Source organism: Sinohyriopsis cumingii, chromosome 16 (assembly GCF_028554795.1).
Source record: "Sinohyriopsis cumingii isolate HCF-2022 chromosome 16, ASM2855479v2, whole genome shotgun sequence".
Classification (NCBI taxonomy): Eukaryota; Metazoa; Mollusca; class Bivalvia; order Unionida; family Unionidae; genus Sinohyriopsis; species Sinohyriopsis cumingii.
Genome location: NC_142976.1, coordinates 44253459 through 44273403, shown reverse-complemented (window position 1 = coordinate 44273403; position 19945 = coordinate 44253459). Strand labels below are relative to the sequence as shown.

The following is a 19945-nucleotide window of genomic DNA, read 5'->3' as shown; positions in this document are numbered from 1 at the left end:
ATATATATATATATATATATATATATATATATAATTCAAGAATGACATCTACACAATCGAATTCCAATAAAAAATGCATCCTACTTTCATCAGTACAAACATCTTGCAAAAACAACCTCTTAATGTCGTCCACTGCTTCTCCACTCTCAGCACAATACCACTAATATCGATTCTGAGACACGAAACCTGCCTGTTGCTCTATAGTCTGATGTTGATGCTATTATAGGTCTATTTGGACTGAATACCTAAGTCATTCTTCAGCACACCGCAGTTCTGATGATTTCTTTATTTCTGCTAAGCGTTAATTGATTCTGAGATTTCTTATGTCTGTGATTCTTTAATTCTGAATTATTTGACTCTAAGGATAAATTTTGTGCCCTTGTTTCTTAATGATGTTTCATTTCCTGCTTGGATACGTCGGTTTCCGTCAGTTCGTGCTGGTTTCACGTGATTCCAGGTGATTCCACCTTCGGAGTGTCAAATGAAGGACAAAGCTTTATAACTGGTATAGTCGTAGAGAAAGCCTTGCAGGGAAGTGTGACGTGAAACAGCAGCGCAGTAAAAAGGACGAAAACGTACGAACTTCCTTTGTATAAGTGTGGTATTTCAAATGAAGGGCAATTCTTCATTATGCTATGCTCTTCAATGGACGCCATTGCAGGTATTGCAACATGTGAGAAGTGAAAAACAGGACCAGTAAAACGAGTTTCATACAATATATTTTAAAGAAATATCATGGCAAGGAAAGGTATTGAAAAAATTGAATTAAACAGTCTTCTACCTTCGAACTCTTTGAAGGAGCAGGTGGCACATACTGACGACAAAGAAACCTTGACCTTACCAAGTCCCCCTAGTTCCTATGGAAGTACGTTAGGCAGCTCTCTCAGTATCGCACCGGAAGCGTCAACGGCGAACTTGCTAAAAATAGATTTGGAGCAGAAACTGAACCGGCATACTGGCGAGGAAAGAGAAACATGGGACAACAGGGCCCAATTTCTACTCTCTCTGATTGGCTATGCCGTCGGTCTCGGCAATGTATGGAGATTTCCGTATCTAACTCAGAAAAATGGAGGAGGTAGGTTGTATGTATGTATGTATGTATGTATGTATGTATGTATGTATGTATGTATGTATTTTTTATGTATGTATAATTGTATGTATGTATATAGATCCATGTTTCTATCGTGCACATGCTCGTGTATTTGTTTGCTGGAGAGATTACATATAAATATAATTAAACTATTATTTATCTGATGACCATTAGAGGGCTATATGTCCTGTCTTGATGGTGTCCTTATCAGAAAACACAATTCCCTTCTTCTCCGACTGCTGTGGATTAAATATAAAAACATAAATCTTAGAAAGATCTCGTTTTAATTCAATGTTATCGCATGACACATCAGATAATTTCGAATTAATGCTGATTTGAAAATCTTAGTCTGTACACACGAATCGCCTCTGAAATATTTACAGAATGCTGTCTTTATATCGTCTAGAGAGAGTATTATATAGATTGCGATTGAACACATGCCAGAGAATGTATAAATTTCAGACATTTACATAGATAATTCTTTGAGTATGAACCTTACAAAATAGACTAGAATTAGTTGTGGGTTCTATGACTGAGAATGGTTAATAGTTTTCTTGATTAAAAGTCGTACTTTGTTCACCTATTTAACATTTTATCGATTCCAGTCTGTTCTGAATGCTTTAAAAAGTATTGATTTTATACAATTAGCATAATATTTTTCATTTATATTGTTTAGTCTAAACTGAATATATTATTCGCAGTCCTTGTTTTGTTGATTTATCAGTGACAACTGAAAACATAAATCTTGATTATGCATACCACACGATTCTAAATGAATCAAAGATGGCGTCAGATAGCTTAATACTAGACGATGTAACTGTTGCAAACTGCCAAATTAAGGTGCACGTGACTGTTAAATTTGATACTTGTTTGAAAAAGCTATAATATAAAAAAAAAATCTACCAGGTAGAGTTCTTATAAATTTCAAACTGAGATAATATTATACGAGGTGATACATTGTGTAAGATAATTCAGTAGCTTTAAAAACTTAAAGAAATTCAGATGAATATTGTATGTAGCAGGCATGTTCGATATCATTGTCAAATAATCTATGGTGAATCGGAGTGTTCGTATATTAAGAGAATTGGGAATTACGACCGAGCTTATTGAAAAAGAAATTCGACCTAATTGTCCGGTTTCTTAATTTGGCAGGCCCTTTGTTAGCAATAATTTCTGTTCATTTTCCTTACCTATGTATATACTTAAAACCTCAGATTGTTTTATTCATCCTCAAAAGAATTGTCTGCTTTTGTCCACAATGACTAAACGTTACACTAAAATAAAAGGAGGAATGTAAATAATGTAAATTAAGGAAAAGACGACTAAGTTTCATCTTCTTTGTCCTTTCATCCTATTGCAATCAAGAAATAGGAATGACTGAAAATAAATGAGCAGATCGTCCAATATGTCTTAAATGACAATGCAAGAATCCCTGCCTTCTGGGCAGACGTACAGTATGTCTTAAATAAATAATAGTTCAAGCCTCTCTGCCTTCTGGGTAGATCATCCAATATATCTTAAATAAATGATAGTGCAAGCATCCCTGCCTTCTGGGCAGATCGTCCAATATTCTTAAATAAATGATGGTGCACGCTTCCCTACCTTCTGGGTTGATTATCCAATATGTATTAAACAGGCTATAGTGCTTGTCTCCCTGCCCTCTGGGCAGACCGTCCAATATGTCTTAAATAAATGATAGCTCAAGGCCGTTCCTTCTGGGCAGATCGTCCAAGCACAGCTACGATAAAAGAGTTACTTCCAAATGTCTACCAGTCATGTGTTTTCAGCGATACATGGATATGGAGGCTAGTCTTCTTTAAACCTCTTACAATGAACAGAAATAAACTTAACCTGAGATCAGTGAGGGTGTTCATCAAAACGAGCGAAAACAGCAAAAGATGTTTATACTGAGTAATTATATATATATATATATATATATATATATATATATATATATATATATATATATATATATATATATATATATATATATATATATATATATATAATATCAGTGATATACTACGAGATATATAAAAAAAATTATCTTTATTTTCATACGTCACTAATGAGTTGGTATCGATGCAGTTAAATTAGCTTCTAGGCGTTTCGAGTTAATCATACTTTTTGTCTGGAGAAGAAACAACTTACAAAAGAAAACAAATACGTAACACATAAGCCGAGAAACCAGAACTATTTACATGTTTAAATTAAAAGAAATCAACACACACACACACACACACACACACACACACACACACACATATATATATATATATATATATATATATATATATATATATATATATATATATATATATATATATATATATATATATATATATATATATATATATATATATATATATATATATATATATATATATATAGTGTTATTCTGTCAAAACGACTGTATTCATTTTATGATTGATTCTTCCTTACATTCACTTTTAAATTTTTATTACAATTTAGCAAGTTTTGCAATATTACCCCAGAACATTCGTTCTTTATATTTGTTATAGTTCTAACCAGCTAGTGGTTTGCCTTGCCCGGTGGTAAAAATTAATACCATCCTTATCCGTTCAAATTAACAAATAGCAAGAAAAGCTTTGAGACGTGTTTGTCGACATTATTGCTGCTGATGATCGAAGTGCATTCTGGTCCTAAGCATAATCAATATGGATTTACTGTCCTGGTGTTTCAAGCTCGTCAGTTATTTGCCAGAAATTGTATGTATTTAGCTACAGACCATCTAGAACCAAATCTTAATGCGCCATCAGATCCGAGTCTGTCCTCTTCACTAGAAATTCTACATGGATCGATAAGTAGCATTATGCTACCAAATTTGCGTCTATGATGTTGGCAGGCAGTTCCTCGATCTGTACCAACATACAATGTGTTTAATTGAAAGTGGAAAGGAATATTCTACACGCAAATAACAAGCAAAGTTTTATTGGAATATCGACTGGTTACAGAAACAAAGAGTATATAGTCCCTCTGTCTATATCAATGTGCTCTCTCTCTCTCTCTCTCTCTCTCAGATTATTCTGTTACTCTTTTAATTAGGATACAACCCCGAGGCTCAAGTTAAAACGGTACCTATACACCTGTTGACTAAGTGATTAATTGATCGGTCCATCCACCGATTCATAGATTAACTGATTACTGAATTTTTCTTTTTGATTCAATTTGGAGTGGCTTGGTGTTTAGAATAAATTTGTCTAGAGACACGCCACATTACCCGACGCTGACTAATGCCCTGGATATCTCTTTCCTTTTATACTCTACATGGGTTATTTCAAGTACTTATTGCCAAGCCTATTCTGTAGAAAGGAAACACTTTAGTTATTTTATCATGGATCTTTCGTTACATATTGTCATTACTCATCCTAAATGTCAACGTTTTCAATTGGACAACTATACATACAGTGGGGTTGTGCTAGATCGCTATATTGTTCTTAGAGATGACATGTAAAGGGAATCATTATAAAGCTAAGGGAGGGATGATGTAGCCGGCAATAACAGGTGCGACTAGGAGGCCATCTTTAGCTACAGAAAGCCCCGTTCATTGTCTTGCATACGATACTTATTACATCCAACCTCTTTCAAGAAGACGTTAAATGACTCTAAGAGATATGTTTAGACCCTGTAAATGTCTGTACAGTTGATTGTTACCGATAGGTCCTGATCCTGGTAATGATCCGCACAACTGAGTTTTACCGATAGGTGCCGCTCATTTTGCATCTTTCGTATTTTCTTCTGTCTGAAAAATAAGAACACTATCTACAAGTCCATCAGCACTATTTTTACATCAGCGATATATGCAAGTATATTCAGCAAGTACAAAGGTAGGATAATGTATTGGTGCAAAATTGGAAGTTCATGCCACTCGCTTAAGTGTTCTGTGAAATAGTGTCACAACCGGACGAATGTTTTCGAAAGAGATTTAGTGACAGAAGCGAAAACCTTGCATTACCGATACAAATTGTATGTTGTCTGTCCCAAGCAAAAACATAAACATAAAAAGTGTTTGCCAGTAACAGCGGCGACGAATCTGACAATCGACTTTACCAGACTTGCTGATACTGGGCCTAAATTGGCAAGCCAATATCATTGGCCGGTTATTAAAAGTCTCAACCGTCTCACGAGCACCGGACGCGTAATTTTAGTGAGCCTCGTTTTGAGTTTGACAGTGTTTGCATATACCTATGCCGGACCTTCCAATGACAAAGATCTCAGAGACGCGCGAGATGCCGGATTGAATGAAACTACACACCGTTAGAGAGCGATGTTTCCATGCAGGCAGTTCTATCGTCTTACCGATCGCATACGCACATCGTATTATCATTACAGTTTATTATGCCTGTACTCCAGCAGTTGTTGACAAACATGTCATATTTGTTTGTTTATATCATCAGCTTTCATTGAATTCCATGCCACGGATATTTAGATTTTTCTGGGGTCATACACACATACCGGTTTGTCAGGAAGTAGTTGGCAATTGTTTCAATATGGAGTTTAGAAATTCTGGATTGGGTCCAATAAATAAAGAAAAGATATCCCCCCCCCGATTTTCAGAACGGCTAATCCTCGCAATAGAAAAAGATATTTCCATGTCCCAGGAGATGTATAAATCAAATTAAAATTGTCTTTATTTTATTACCAGAATGATGAGGACTGATATTTACCCAAAACTTCATGGGCGGAAAGAACAAGTTTGATACGGCGTAGAAATATATGTGTGCCGTCATGCCAAGACTTGTATTCCTCCGCTGTATCAAAGGAGTTCTTTTCCCCTACTCGGAACAAAACACTTGTGTGGTATTGTATGTATTACATATCCCCTTTTTACTCACACATTCTTTTCATACTTTTTAATGTATACTTTTAAAAAATGAATTAGATATGTGTCTATACTTTTAAAAAATGAATTAGACATGTGTCTTTTTATGAAATAAATTATACAACCCTTTGAAAGTCCCTATATACGTGACCTTTGCTAAGCCTACATATATTCTGTGAGAGTAGCGTCATCTGTCTGTCTGCATTGCAGATATGATTTACTGTTTAGCTTTGATTTTAAAACTGTTGTATGGGATATATGAATGGATTTAAACTTAGTTAAGAAGTTTTTTTTCCTTACTTCAAATTTCACAGACCAATATTAATCAGTATATTCAATTTTATGCGGACAACTCGTTACTTTACCATAAGTTCAAACTCTATATTTTTATGTTTTTATAAAATAGAAGAAATTATTGATGCATTGAACATCAAATGTTATAATTTAAGCAGATAGTCTTAGCAAGTAGAAGTTTCGGTCTCATTTTTTAACGTTCGGGATAGATTTGTAAAACTTGTTTGGAAATTTTCAACAAGAAAATTCTAAACAATGTTATGCTGTTTTATTCTTTTTATTTTCTACTTGAATAGATACTAGAATTTAAAGTGTAAACAAACATGCACTTCCCCGCATGTGTCCCCATGATGAAAAAGTCTCAACAACAATGTAACAAAAGTAGTGAAGGGGGGCACCCTACCGACAATGGGAATTACCATTAAAAAGACCCCTGGGGCACTCTACCGACAAGGGAAATTTAACATGGCGAAAAATCGTGGGTCACTCTACCGACAAGGGGATTTAACATGGGAATAAATCGTGGGTCACTCTACCGACAAGGGGAATTTAACATGGGGAATAGAGTTTGGGCTTGTTTAGGGACAAGGGGAATTTAACATGGGATTTTTTTTCTTTAAATTTAAAAAAATTATTTTTAAAAAAGGGTAGGCAATTCAAAAGGCTATCTCTTTTCGAGAAATATGGCTGGCCCTGAAAAGGGCCTTTGGGTTTTCTTCTTCTTCTTCTAATTTCTTCTTTTCCTCCACCAAGTTCTTATTTTATCTCCTACACTCTTCTTCTCTTTCTTTTTTTTCTTCTTCTTCTCTTCCTCCTCTTCTTTCTTCCTCTTTTCATTTTCTTCTTCTTTTTCAATTTTTTCATTCCATTCTCTCATCCTTATCCTTTCCTCTTCATCCTCCTTTTCCTCCTTGATTTCTTTCAACAGATCACTAATGATTACCTTCATTTTTCTTAAATTATTTATCTCCATCTTCACTCTATGGGGACTATATGAGTAGTGATCCTCGTTTAGGTTAACCAACATTTGCTCAAACATTCCTAAATTGTCCATGACGTTTTGCAATTTTTCCATTTTGTTAAGGTGGTTTGACGCCATCTTCTTTGTATTCTTTGCAGAATGGTTTGAACAACGAATATTGTGGGTTCTTATACGAAAAGTGCGAACGTGAAGGAAAACATCCCCTAATACATAAAATTCATCTTACCTAGATGATGACCCAACATCGCGCGTACGTGAAGGAAAACATCCCCCTACTTTCTCATTTCATATAATATAACCCTAACTATACTCTTCACATACGCTAAGAAACCCATAATCTACTATTCACACTAACTTACTTCACCATTTACAAACACAAACACACAAACACACACTTCCACTATTAATAAAGAGTTAGTGTTTATTTTCACACTACTCTACCTACACACATTGGCAAATTAATAGTTATTTCTTTTCTAGAGTATTGGGTAGCCCTGAAAAGGGCTGTTTTGTTTGGAACTTCATGGACACCTGGTTAATGGTGGCACCTTCCAGGCCTGGCACCACATACACATCTTATCCCCCAGTTACTTTTTACCTTTTGGGGGGAGAGAGCAGAGGCAGGATATGTCGCTTCAGAATCCCAATTTTCACTCTCTGGGATTCTGAAATTTTTTCTTCTCTCCTTTTCCTCCTCCTCTTCTTTATATCTTCTCTCCTCCTCTTCTTTGTTTCTTCTTTCCTCCTCTCTTATCCTTCCCTCCTCGACAATGGCTTCCGCGGCCAGTTCATTTAATATGCGCCTGGCATATTCCAGATGCACATGAAGCTCCAACAGTTTCTCAAGTCTCGTGTTCATTTTTCGGTGTTGATCAATCAACAAGGGTAGCTGGACTGCCGAACGAGTTTCAATTTATACTGAAAGCGCGTACGTGAAGGAAAACATCCCCTAAAAAACATAAAATTCATCTTACCTAGATCATGACCAAAAAAAAAAAAAAAAAAAAAAAAAACAACAAAGCGCGGACCTAAAAGAAACACTCACTCACTTTTTTATGCTACCCATCACTTCAATAGACTATCCACATACGCAAAGCAATCCAATCTAACCCAAAATATACACCTCAAACAGCCCAAAAAAACAAACATCATTTTAATCTACTATCCACACCAACCTACTTTATCACTTACAAACACAATCACACCAACACATACCCTCAAAATTTTTAAGAAAGATTTAGTGTTTATTTTCACACTACTCTACCTACACACATTGGCAAATGGATCGTTATTTCTTTTCTAGAGTATTGGTTAGCCCTGAAAAGGGCTGTTTTTTGTTTTGCTATGGCATTCTTTTTTAGTTTCTAAGAATGCGATGTCCTCTGAGGATAGACTTTCTGGCAATAGGTCTGCTTCTTCGGAAAGAGAAGAAGAATTCTTTGGTGTCGATACGACAATCGACAAAGCCTCTGTCAGCTTCAGGTTGTTGCTGCTGCTGTTGTTGTTGCTGCTGTTGCTGCTGTCTCTGAAGTCTGTACTTCTCTGTCCATTCTTCTTTCTCCTTGTTCATTTCTTCTCTGAAAAGCTCTTCTATCAGGTCTTCAGTGATTTTTAACATTCTCACATTCTCTATTTCTTCTGGCTTCGGTATCAGACTGTGTCTGACCCTATGCAAATTCACGTAGGCTTCGTTGAGCTTAGCTAGTTTGGAGCACATCTTCGTAGGAGGATGAGTCGACAATGGATGGTTAGACTGGAAACAACCCCGGTTCTTAAAGTGAAAGCGCGGACGTGAAGGAAAACATCCCCCACACGGTTTTCGATTCGCAACGTTCAGTGATTGTCATGAGAGGGATAGTAAGAAATGAAAGAGCATCAATTCAACATTCTTATAGCTAAACAAAAGACAAAAGCATTTTTTCAAAACACAACATTTTTTATTCAAAAATCACTTAACACTAAACAACAACTCTAACATTTTTAACAATAATCCAACACTATAACATCAAACAATTTTTTCAAATCACAAACATTTTTTTTCTCAATTCACAATCTACTTTAAACAGGGCTGACAACGTTGTGAATGAAATTGTGATTTCCACTGTTGGAAATCATTAGGCCATTGATGGACACTATGTTTCCTAGCTTGAGACAAAAGATAAACATAATGGTCACAAAACCATCGATCTACTTTCACATCATTTCTAGCAGAAGAACGAGGATCGAAATGAGTCACTAAATGTTCTAAGGAATAGCCCAGGCTCCGATGATGCAGAAAATACACACAGTACTGTCCACACACCAAGGAATCTGTGCCTTGTAATTTCACATTATTGAATCGGGTGGTTTGAGCATTTCTTCTCATAAAGTCGATGATATCGTCTTCCAAAGGGGGCAATCCATACGAATCGAAATATTCCACACATCCTTCTTGAGGAAAGTAGACGGCTACCCAGTGGGTTCCTGGGAGATGACTGTCGTCCGTGTTGATCACGTAAGCTTGATGGTCTTTAGGTTTGCGATGAGGGAGTTCATCTTTAGCACAGACGACGGGATTCCAAGAAGACGTATACGAACTGTGGTTCAAAAGGTAATAAAGTTCCCAGGTATCCATTGTTTTGTGTTTGTTTTTTTTCTTCTTCACAGGTAATAATACGTTGTCAATTCGATCCTGACTTTTTGCTTGAAAATGTCTGAGGAATAAACGGTTATTCGTTCTGTTTCCTCACTCTGATTCAGGAGAGCTTCGATACGATGGATCTCTTGAGTGGTTAATGGTGGACAAGAATGTTCACGCAAGTCTTTATACCACTGGTGCAACACGTCTTTGTTCGAGATGAGACTCCAAGCTTCGTCCAGATACTCGTCCAATTTTTCTTCTTGACTTAACATCAGGCATTTATCGTGTTGAATTTGACTGGGATGATCGTTTTGACATCCATAGCAATTTTTCTTGATCAATTCCGTCATTTTGTCGACCAAGTGTTTGGCAAAACAGGAGACTAAATGGGCTTCTTGTTCTGGCCATCTCGACTTCATCATGACAATTTCTTCGTCTTGGGATTCTCCTTCCACGGTCTCCTCACATTTCATCTCCAAAGTTTCTTCACTTTGTAAAGAGGGATAACAGTCTTCCATGGCTTCTAATAATCTAGAATGACTTCTCTCAAACTGTTGATTTCTATGGTATTATCGAATTCTGCATACAGGATGACGTTCACTGTCTCTGGCAGAGGATTTGCAAACTGAAGTTCCACACGAATCTGGCCGGATTTTATAGGGTGGAAATGTCCCTCGTCGCTGCCTTGGTCTGGAGTGAAATCAAATGCCCACAAAGCATAGCCTCCTGCATAATCTTCGTACGTAATACCGTGACTGGTGTTGGTTCCTAACTGACCGGTGGCTTCGTACAAGGACAAGTACGATCTCAAGTAATTCTTCTCTTTAAAGTCAGGTTCAAAAGGTCGGGTACACAAGGTCTTGCCATCGCGACTGACTTCGATCTTAGACACGTCAAAGTGTTCAAAGTTGAAAGGATTTTTATCGGTAGCTCCGTTGAAGGCTGTATTCTCGACCATACCAACGATCAAACGTTTGGGTAACTGTCCTTGAAACAGATGATCTTCGATCATGGATCGCTGTCCCTTGGGAATGGTGAAGGTTTTCACTTCCACGCGTCGTATGGGATATTTGGCGGTCGTTCTGCTCAACGTCTGACTGATGTCGTTTCCCACTTTAGGTAACACTTCCACACGGCGTACGTAGAGTCTGGCTTCTAGGATTTTGGTTTTGTAATCGTCAGCATTACCCAATAAATGGAAAGCGGTACTGCTCCGATTCAGTCTCAGGCGAACATTCACTCCGTTTAGCAAATATTTCTCTTGCAACCACATGTCCAAATGCAAACGGTCCATCAGTTCTAAACTCTGTCCATCTTTGATTCTGTCTCTTCGTTCTATAAATCCCGCATTGTTTGGTGTTTTTTTTGCTTCAATTTCGAATGTTTCAAACTCGTCTGCTTCGTCAGCTTCCCATACCACACAGGAATTGAGATGAGTGTTCTTGGCATCTATTCCGTACGTCAAGAGATTTTCCAGGTAGGCACGATAAGGGTAAGTATCCATGCTGCTACTGACCAGTTTGTTATTCAAGTACAAGTCCACTCCACTGAACAAGGAATGCATGAAATTGTTGACGGGAGCTACTGCTTCAGTGTCTATAGGACCTCCAGTCTTATCTAGAATTTTGACTTTCAGGTACAAGTAACTGCTATTCAGATCGATGTAATCTTCGGGCTGTCCTTTGATTTCAAACTCGATGGGAGCGGAATCGGTCAATGAGGAGACGGGGTGAAATTCCACCCACTGAGATTCTTGCATGGTCATCATGGTGGGGGGCATGGCAAACAGATCCAGTTCCGTCTTGGAACAGGCGCAAGACTCTCGGTGCATCATTTTTTGTTCTGTGTCTCAATAATCGAAAACGTCTAAGTCTCGAACGGTTCTTCTTTTCTTGGCCTTTCTCGCTTGAAGTCTGGTGAAAGGGTGTTTTCTTCTTCGTCGTCTCTTTCTGCCTTGTCCTTGCTGAATGCCTGACTCGGTAGCGTGCAGGGCATTTATAGGTGTGTCTCGTCGGCCCAAAATGTCTTTTCCCGTTTGCAGCAAGACATTTTTGCCTGCCCTCATGAAGGCTTCTTTAGGGTTTTGTTTGTCGATGATGACATTTTGGAGAAATTCTTTGCCTTGCGTCAGTGCCGCATCTTTCAAGGCGTGCAATCCTCGTGTCACCATCGGTTTCAACACCGGGGCCACCGAACGAAAGGCCGATTTTAACATGTCTCCTAAACCGTGTCCTCGCTGTCGAGCCACCCCTTGGTACACTGGATACATGACTTGCTTACGAGTCGTGAGAGAACCGTTTTCGAAAATGGAGTTTCACCGTGACTTTTCCTTTGGTGAATGGAATATTTTGTCCCAAATCTCCTTTTATAGTAATGTTGACCGTGTCCAAATACGACTTGCTGACCGGCAAATAGTGAGGATGGACAAATTCGCGGTGAACGTGATAAGTGTTTCCACCTTCCTCGTCAGCGTTTGTGGCAGAATCCACTTTGAAAGGAATGACACGTAGTAACGGTACGGAGGTGTGTCCCACCACGTTGTACTCCACCACATCGGAGTACACGAAGATCAAATTCAGTCCTTGGTTCAGTTCTACCGGGAAACGAAAATACCTGGCAAAAGAGTCGTTGTCATGAATGACTAGTAATTCGGGGTTTTTTTTTTGTTCTCCTATCTTCCTCAGCTCCACGTCACCGCCCAATATGTCAAACAATTCAGGACAAAATAAGAAAGACATGAATTTTTTGGACCCCTCAGAAAATTTCATCAGAAAGCGACGAGCTATTTTGTGGTATTCCAGGGTGACACTTTTTTGGACATTACTCAAAGCTTTATGGAACACGCCATTAAACCTGGAGGCTATGGCGCTGACCAAATGATGACCACTGAAATAATAGCCTGGGAGAATGAACAAGTTGTAGGTGGTTGTTTTAGTTCTGTCATCAGAGGTTTTATTGGTATATGTGCCAATCTTATCCAACTCATCTTGCAATTGTTTGTCATGAACTTCCACCTTAAACCAATTTTGCTGGGCAGTGATATTGTGGACTTGGGTTGGGTGAATCATTTCCACTAAAGCCACTTCCCAATGGGCTTCGTGATCTAAGGGGATGGCTTGAGGTAATTTGGCCGTGTAACAGCACAACGTGTTCTTGGGAAACACCTCCATGGAACTGTCACTGGGTAAGGTTAAGTAAAATTGGTTTTGGTGACTCATAATTCCAGAGTTCTGTGGCTGTCCGAGGGGATATTACTGGATGTCAGAGGCGTGTCTCCACCCAAAATGGGGTTCTGGTTGTGGTTGTTGGAGTGGTGACTGGCACTGGCACTGGACACAACGTTCCCGTTCGAGGAGAATTTCAGGGAGGGATTGGGAAGCAGGTAACCGATGCAACTGCTCAATAAAATGGTCCACAATTGTTTGTCTCCTTGTTGCAAACTCAAATTGGCGATGGCTGCCCCGATGACACAATACACCACGAAGATTTGGCAGAAAAAGACGATTTGCGTTTTAGGCACACGTTCTCCACACCACACCCACAAGGGTTGTTTTTGTAAATCTTGCACAGAAGAACTAGGGGAAGAAGGACTGGTCGACGTAGCTGCGTCTGCTGTGTGAAAGGGCATGATGGTCACTTCTTCTTTTTATAGTCGATGACTTGCGAAGCGTCGATCCAAGAATCGAAACTGGGTGGATATCCTTTCCAACGTACTTTGACTTCTTTGACACGTCGTTTGCCCACTTTACGGGTTCTGCGTTCCAGAATGCTTTCGATGTCGTACACGTCGTCTTCTTTTTTGGTGACACGTTGTAACTCGGGCAAATAAAACGTTCCTTTGAGTACTTCTCCGTTCATGTCTTCCAATTTATAGACGGCAGGATGACGGCCATGCACTCGTCCAGTGACGCGAAACAATTCGGTCGTCCAGTTAGGTAAGTAACCTTTGTCGAAAGTGCGTTTGGTTTTGCCAATGCGCACCCAATCTCCTACGGCCAACTCTCCACTTTTCTTGGGGACAGCCCTCGTCGGGGACGTACCGAACAGGCGCTCGAACACCAGCACTTCGTTGTCGGGAGTCACGTCTTGCGGGGCACGTCCGATGCTTCGATGGTAAGATTGGTTGTACGCTTGCACCAGGTGCGGTAAGATGTCGATGTACTTCAGAGTGTGGTGATGCGTAAAATATTTCCACATGCGTTCTTTCAAAGTGCGTTGAAAACGTTCCACGATGCTGGCTTTGGTTTCGGGATTCTCGGTGGTAAAAAAATGAATGTCACGTTTCTTTAATTCTTTTTGGAAAGCTTGGTTCAGAAATTCGGTGCCTTTGTCCGTTTGCCATCGAAGAGGGTGACGACCGCTTTGTTTCAACACCCGTTGCAGGGCTCGCACTAACTCGCTGCTCGATTTGGAAGTCAAGGGCACGACCCAGGCAAATTTGGAAAAGACGTCGATGACACAAAACAAATATTTGTAGCCACGATTGTAGCTGGCCAAATGAGAGACATCGGCTAAATCGGCTTGCCATTGATGATCGATGCCTTCCACTCGGGTGCGACTTCTGGCAAACTTGCGTCGAATGGGTTTGTGTAAAGTGTAGGTAGCTTGTTCTTGTAACCATCGTTGCACTTGAGGTAAACGGAGACTTTTCAGTTGCGTTTTGGCAGCACGATACAATTTTTGAACTCCTGCGTAACCTGCAGGATGGGAGGGATCGTAGTAAATGCTAGCTAAGACTTTTTCCATTTTTTTGTGTTGATTGGTGTCTTAATAAGGCACCCACTCTTGGAAGAGGCTACTCTTTTTCTCTTGGGGTATTTTCTTGGATTGCAAGGCTTTGCGTGTGCGGCCAGCAATAGGTGTCGAAGAGGAGGAGGATGTCTGAGCAGGGGATATCGGTTCTTGTTTCACTTCTGTCTTCACTTCTGTCTTCACTTTCTTTTTCTCTTGTGAGGAAGAAGGGGTCGCCATCATCTTTTTAATCCATCCAATTCTGGAGGTAGGTGGTGTTGTTAACTTGCGTACTTTTTCTGGTGGAGTTTGAAACCCTTCTTCTTCTTCTTCTTTTCCTTTTTCTGTCTTGGTCACGGGTACTGGTGGTACTGGTACTGGTACTGGTACTGGTGATGGTGCTGGACTTTTCATCAAAGTCTTAAAATCTTTCAGAGTGGGTAAAGCTGTTTCGTCTAAAGCTTTCTGGTGAAAGAGTTGCAGTCTTTGCAAGAGTTGACCGTACTTTTGCGATTTTTCTGTTTCGGACAAATCTTGGCGATCCAGCAAGGATTGCAATTCGTGTTGTAACTGGGACATTTCGCTCAAATTGGGATTGGGAGGTAAATGCGGGGTGCGTTGTTCTTGCCACCGATGGTATTCCATCCATCGTTTGTAAGGCACTAAAGCTAGTTTTCGTCCTTCCATGGGGTTGTCAGGGGTGAATTCTGAGATCTTGGGACTTCCGAAGGCCTTTTTATCTTGCTCCCATCAGTCCTCCCAACATGGTTCCCAAGACTCCTTTCAGTATGGGGCCTAACAAGAGAGGTAAAATACCTCCACGTTGGACCAACATCTTCTTTTTTTGACGAATGGGAATTTTCTTTTGAACCATTTTCCGAAGAACGTGACGATGTTTGCCTAAGCATTGTTTCTGGTGTTTGGACAAAGGGATCGTGCCTTTCAAAACGTTCAAACAACATTCGCACACGGTATCGATGACCTCTTTGGAGGCTGTTTGAATGAGTTTTTTTCGTAGGGGTGGAGAAGCTTTGGACAGGACAGATAACAGGTCCCCATGTTTGGCTAAACGTGGTGGTAGTCCTTTTCTTTTCTTTCCTTGGGGTTTTCTGGAGGGTGACATCTTTGAGTCTTTAGGAGCACCTAAAAACACTGATACCCTACTCGGTCACAGGCCTTTTTTATACTGGAACGCGTCGCCACTGATTGTCTTTACGTTTTATCAGTTTGAGGACAGGCATGACACGTCGTGCAGGGGTACGTAACGGACTAAATCGAGCCAGTTCTTGCTTGGACAAATCCAGTAAACTTTGTAACATGCCCGATCTTTCTTGAACTTTGATTTTGGGAGAAGGTACTTTGTGAGCAGCAGCCACTGCCGCTAAATTGGAAGGTCCTGCCACTGGGGAAGTTCTTTTGGGGGTCATCAACGGAGAAGTTCTTGGTGTAATCAACGTCTCCAAGTACTCTTCAGTTCCTGGTGACATCAACGGAGAAGTGGACAAACGTGAGGCTGCCGGAGACGTTGTGGCAGGTCGTGGCTTGCGAGTGTAAGGTTGCGTCCTGGCCGAAGTGCCTCTCTTGCGACTAGTTTTCTTCTGTGGACTTTTCTTTTTCTGGCGACTTTTTCTCTGTTTCTTTTTCTTGGGGCTTCTTTTCTTTTTCCGGGGTGATGGTGGTGGTGTTTGGTAAGAGGAGGGTCCCGCCACTGGAGAAGTTCTTCTTGGGGACTTGGTCTTTTTCTTTTTCTTCTTGGGGCTTCGTTGGACTTTTGTCTTGGGGATAACTTTGGGGGCATTAGGATCCCATCTTAAGAGTGAGCGAATGATGACCCCTCCTAGAGTACCGCTCCCTCCAGGTTTCAAAATGATTTGTTTTTTGGTTTGAGTGTCGATGCGGGGATCGGCCAGTTGGACTAAAGCGACTTTGTTTCGATCGAAAAAGCGTTGGGTTTGATGAGGAATCTGAATGATTCCTTGGAGTAATTGACGTGCCGTCACCGTGAACCATCGTAAGACTTCTTTGAGACTAGCTTCTAAGACACGGGCTCGTGTTTGTGGATCTTTTTCTCGACTGATGCCATACAAGGCACGAATCAATTTGACGGGAAGATGCGACTGAAGGGACGTCATGTTCACACTGTGTGAGACAGACGAAAAAGGGTCTGAGGTTTTTATAGATTTTTTTCATGGGAGGAGTGAAATGAAGTCGAGGACGGAGACGTGTACAGGACAGGTCCTCCGTCTTGGCACCAGTGGTGAAACAAGTGGGTACGAAATCGCAAATCCTCGGGGGTCGTAGGTTTCAAATCGACGAGTAAATAGGCGTGTGGAGTTTGAGTGGCATCGTCGTACGCCTGAGTCAGCCAAGGCGTTCCTAACTGTTTGGCTAAGACTTGCACTTGCGATTTATCTCGAGGGCTTTTAAACAAGACCACGTAATGCGCATTGAGACTGATGGTGCGATGGGCTTTACTTTGTTGAAACAAATTTTGGGTGATGTAAACGACACTGGCATTACGGTGATGCCCTTTGCGCGTGAACCACAATTTAATTTCTTCTTCGTCTTCTCCTAACATGTCGTCGAAAATGACCAAATGGGTTAGACGGGAGTCAGAGACGATGCCATCGTCTTCTTTAGGAATGCCTTCCACAAACACGATGGAATCGCCTTGACTTTCTCGCAAGAGGTTGTACGCCGATTGCCACTCTTTGTAACACCACACGATCCGTTGAGGGGGCCGATCGATCAAATGATGTTTATGTTCGATCAAACGTTTGACGAATTCGGTTTTGCCTGAACCGCTAGGTCCAGCAATGAGCATGTTAAAGGGATGGCGAAGATACAAAGCCTCCCAACTGGCACGATCTAAGTGTTCGTCGATGACTTTGACAGTAGAGGAAGAGGGAGCAGAGACAGCAGAGGTAGCCATGGTATGAGAAATGTCACTTGTGACACGAAAAAACAAACAAGACAAGAGTTTATATACTTTTTCAGAACACGTTTATTGAATGTTTCAAATATGAACACGAAAGACAAAAATACATACAACCCAAATAGTGATGTACAGGAATATAAAACACAGCAAAGCGATCAAAGTGGAATATAAACAAGTGTCTGTACAACATGTTTTGGGTAACGAAGATGTCCTAGGGACAGTGTGTAATGTTCTTACAGTCTCTACATGAGGTATCGTCACACAAGTGTCCTCCCGGAATGACCTTTCAGGCATGTCCATGACAGTCCTGTCCTGAAGCGAGTGGTTGTTCTCGGTGACGGGTTCTTCTGGCACCGTCACTAACACAGGTTGAAAAGTAACTTTTTTCCTTGAACAACTCTTGTGCATACTGGGCCACTTCTTGGGTCCAAGCCTCAAAACCCCCCTTTTTCCAATCACGAACATCTGTCCAATGGGGATGTAAGTCACAAGCTACACACACATCGTCATACACGTCTTGGGTAGCTAAAAGTTGACGAATCTTTTTTTCCTGTTGAGGTCGAGAAGTATCCAGATGAAAACGCAAGGCTTTGAGCAAAAGGAGTTTTTCGTGACCATTTAAGGCCATGGAGGTGGTAAGTACTGATCGTAAAGAGTCCACAAGGAATCGGCTGGTAAACGAAATCCCAGAAAACAAGTCACTAAGACACACACCACTTGTCGTCCCAAATTGAATGGATATAGTTCTTGTAATAATTGATGGTAATGATCCACGGTTTGAATATGGTCATTGAGTTCCTTCCACGGAATCTGTTGAATGATATGTGACATAATCCGTGGCATGGCAACTTGATTTTATAGTGTCTTTGTTTCGGAAGCAATAAAGGTAATTTCTAACCAAACACGTTCGTTCTCCAGTAGGGAATTTAAATGTTACATACTGTAACTGAAACGCCAGAGTTTGTCTAGATGTTTCGTCTTTTTCTAAGCAGATTCCATGTAACAAATGTTGGTAATCCTTTAACTCGTCTTCCTCAATACGTTGCAGTAAGTGAATCTCCAAGTAACCAAAATTACGAACGTCTAGCCCATCATCATCATTCATATACTGAAAGTATTCAACAAGGTCTGACCAGTGAAAAAATTTCTGACGAATCAGTCCTCTTATACCATTCAGGTACCAGTGGTTAAAGATCTGGTGACGTAACGGATGCAATTGTTCTTTACGTTTCACTTGTATTTTCACCAACTCTCGATAAATCCTTTCTCTCAACTCCTCAGGCAAGCCCAAAATGTACTCTTGTAAAGTATCCATAAGTATATACACTGTTTTTGGAATCGCTGGGTGGTAGCCAATAGCCTCGTTTAACTTTGTGCCTAATGTAATATCCACTCATAATCAGTCTTCTTGTACTTTGGAACAGAGCATAATTTAAAAACGGATGAATCACTTTGAGTTTGCGTTTCACTTGTATTTTGATCAGTTCTCGGTAAATGCGTTCTCTCAACTCCACAGGCAAAGCACGAATGTTCTCTAGCAAAGTATCCATGAATAGGTCATACTAAATCCTCTTTGGTCTGACACAAGAAATGTACTCTTTGCACAAACATGGTTTCACTTCAGTGTCGAATTTAAATCGTTGAGTCACTAATCTACACATGACAATTCGTTCAGAAGTTTCCTCTTTCACCAAGTTGACATTGTGTTCAAAAAGTTTGTAATTCGTTAACTCTTCCTCTGGAATTCGATGCAATACGTTTACAATGTAGTAACTACAATCGTCCATACCAAACCATTCCTTTTTATAACCAGAAGGTCGTTGATCAATGTCTGTCCAATGGAACACTTTCAATTGAATCAGTCCTTGTATAGCCTTCAGGTACCAGTGGTTCAAACACCGGTGACGTATCGGATGCAATTGTTCTTTACGTTTCACTTGTATTTTGACCAGCTCTCGGTAAATGCGTTCTCTCAACTCCACAGGCAAAGCACGAATGTTCTCTTGTAAAGTATCCATGAACAGATGATTATGGTAAAAAGTTACTTCAATGTCTCGGTCCCACTAAGGGTAAGTAATGACAATTCGGTGACCATCGAGCATGTTCAACGTAGGCCGAATCTTGCGGTTCCCAGTGGTGAAGTGACACACCGCAACTGAAGCACTTGACTTTATCTCCTTCGCCCAAGTAGAAAAATCCAGCTCTGGCTAATTCTTCGGGGGTCGGTCCTCCCAGATACTTTGGCCATTTTCCTTTGAACGATTGAAGACGATTTTCAAAGTCGCAGTATTCCGACAAACGCACAGGAAACGAATATTCGTCTTTCACAGGTTCGTTTCGATGAGGGTTGGGTGACATGAACAGGAGTTTGCTCAGGGCTGGATGACATCCGTAGGGGGGTAGACGTGAAGGTGAACATTCCCCTTTAAAACGAAACCCAGTAAAAT

The 19945-nt window shown here is 40.3% G+C and overlaps 1 protein-coding gene across 1 annotated transcript in view; it reads left to right on the top strand.

Annotated features, from left to right (window-relative positions):
* The first annotated feature begins 251 nt into the window (after nucleotides 1–251).
* Nucleotides 252–19945, top strand: part of LOC149780332 (sodium- and chloride-dependent transporter XTRP3-like) — a 101567-nt gene continuing 81873 nt past the window's right edge. The window contains exon 1 of the mRNA XM_089937208.1: nucleotides 252–1075. Within this exon, the coding sequence (XP_089793334.1) occupies nucleotides 736–1075 (340 nt within the window). The 5' untranslated portion in view covers nucleotides 252–735. The remainder of the gene's footprint in view (nucleotides 1076–19945) is intronic.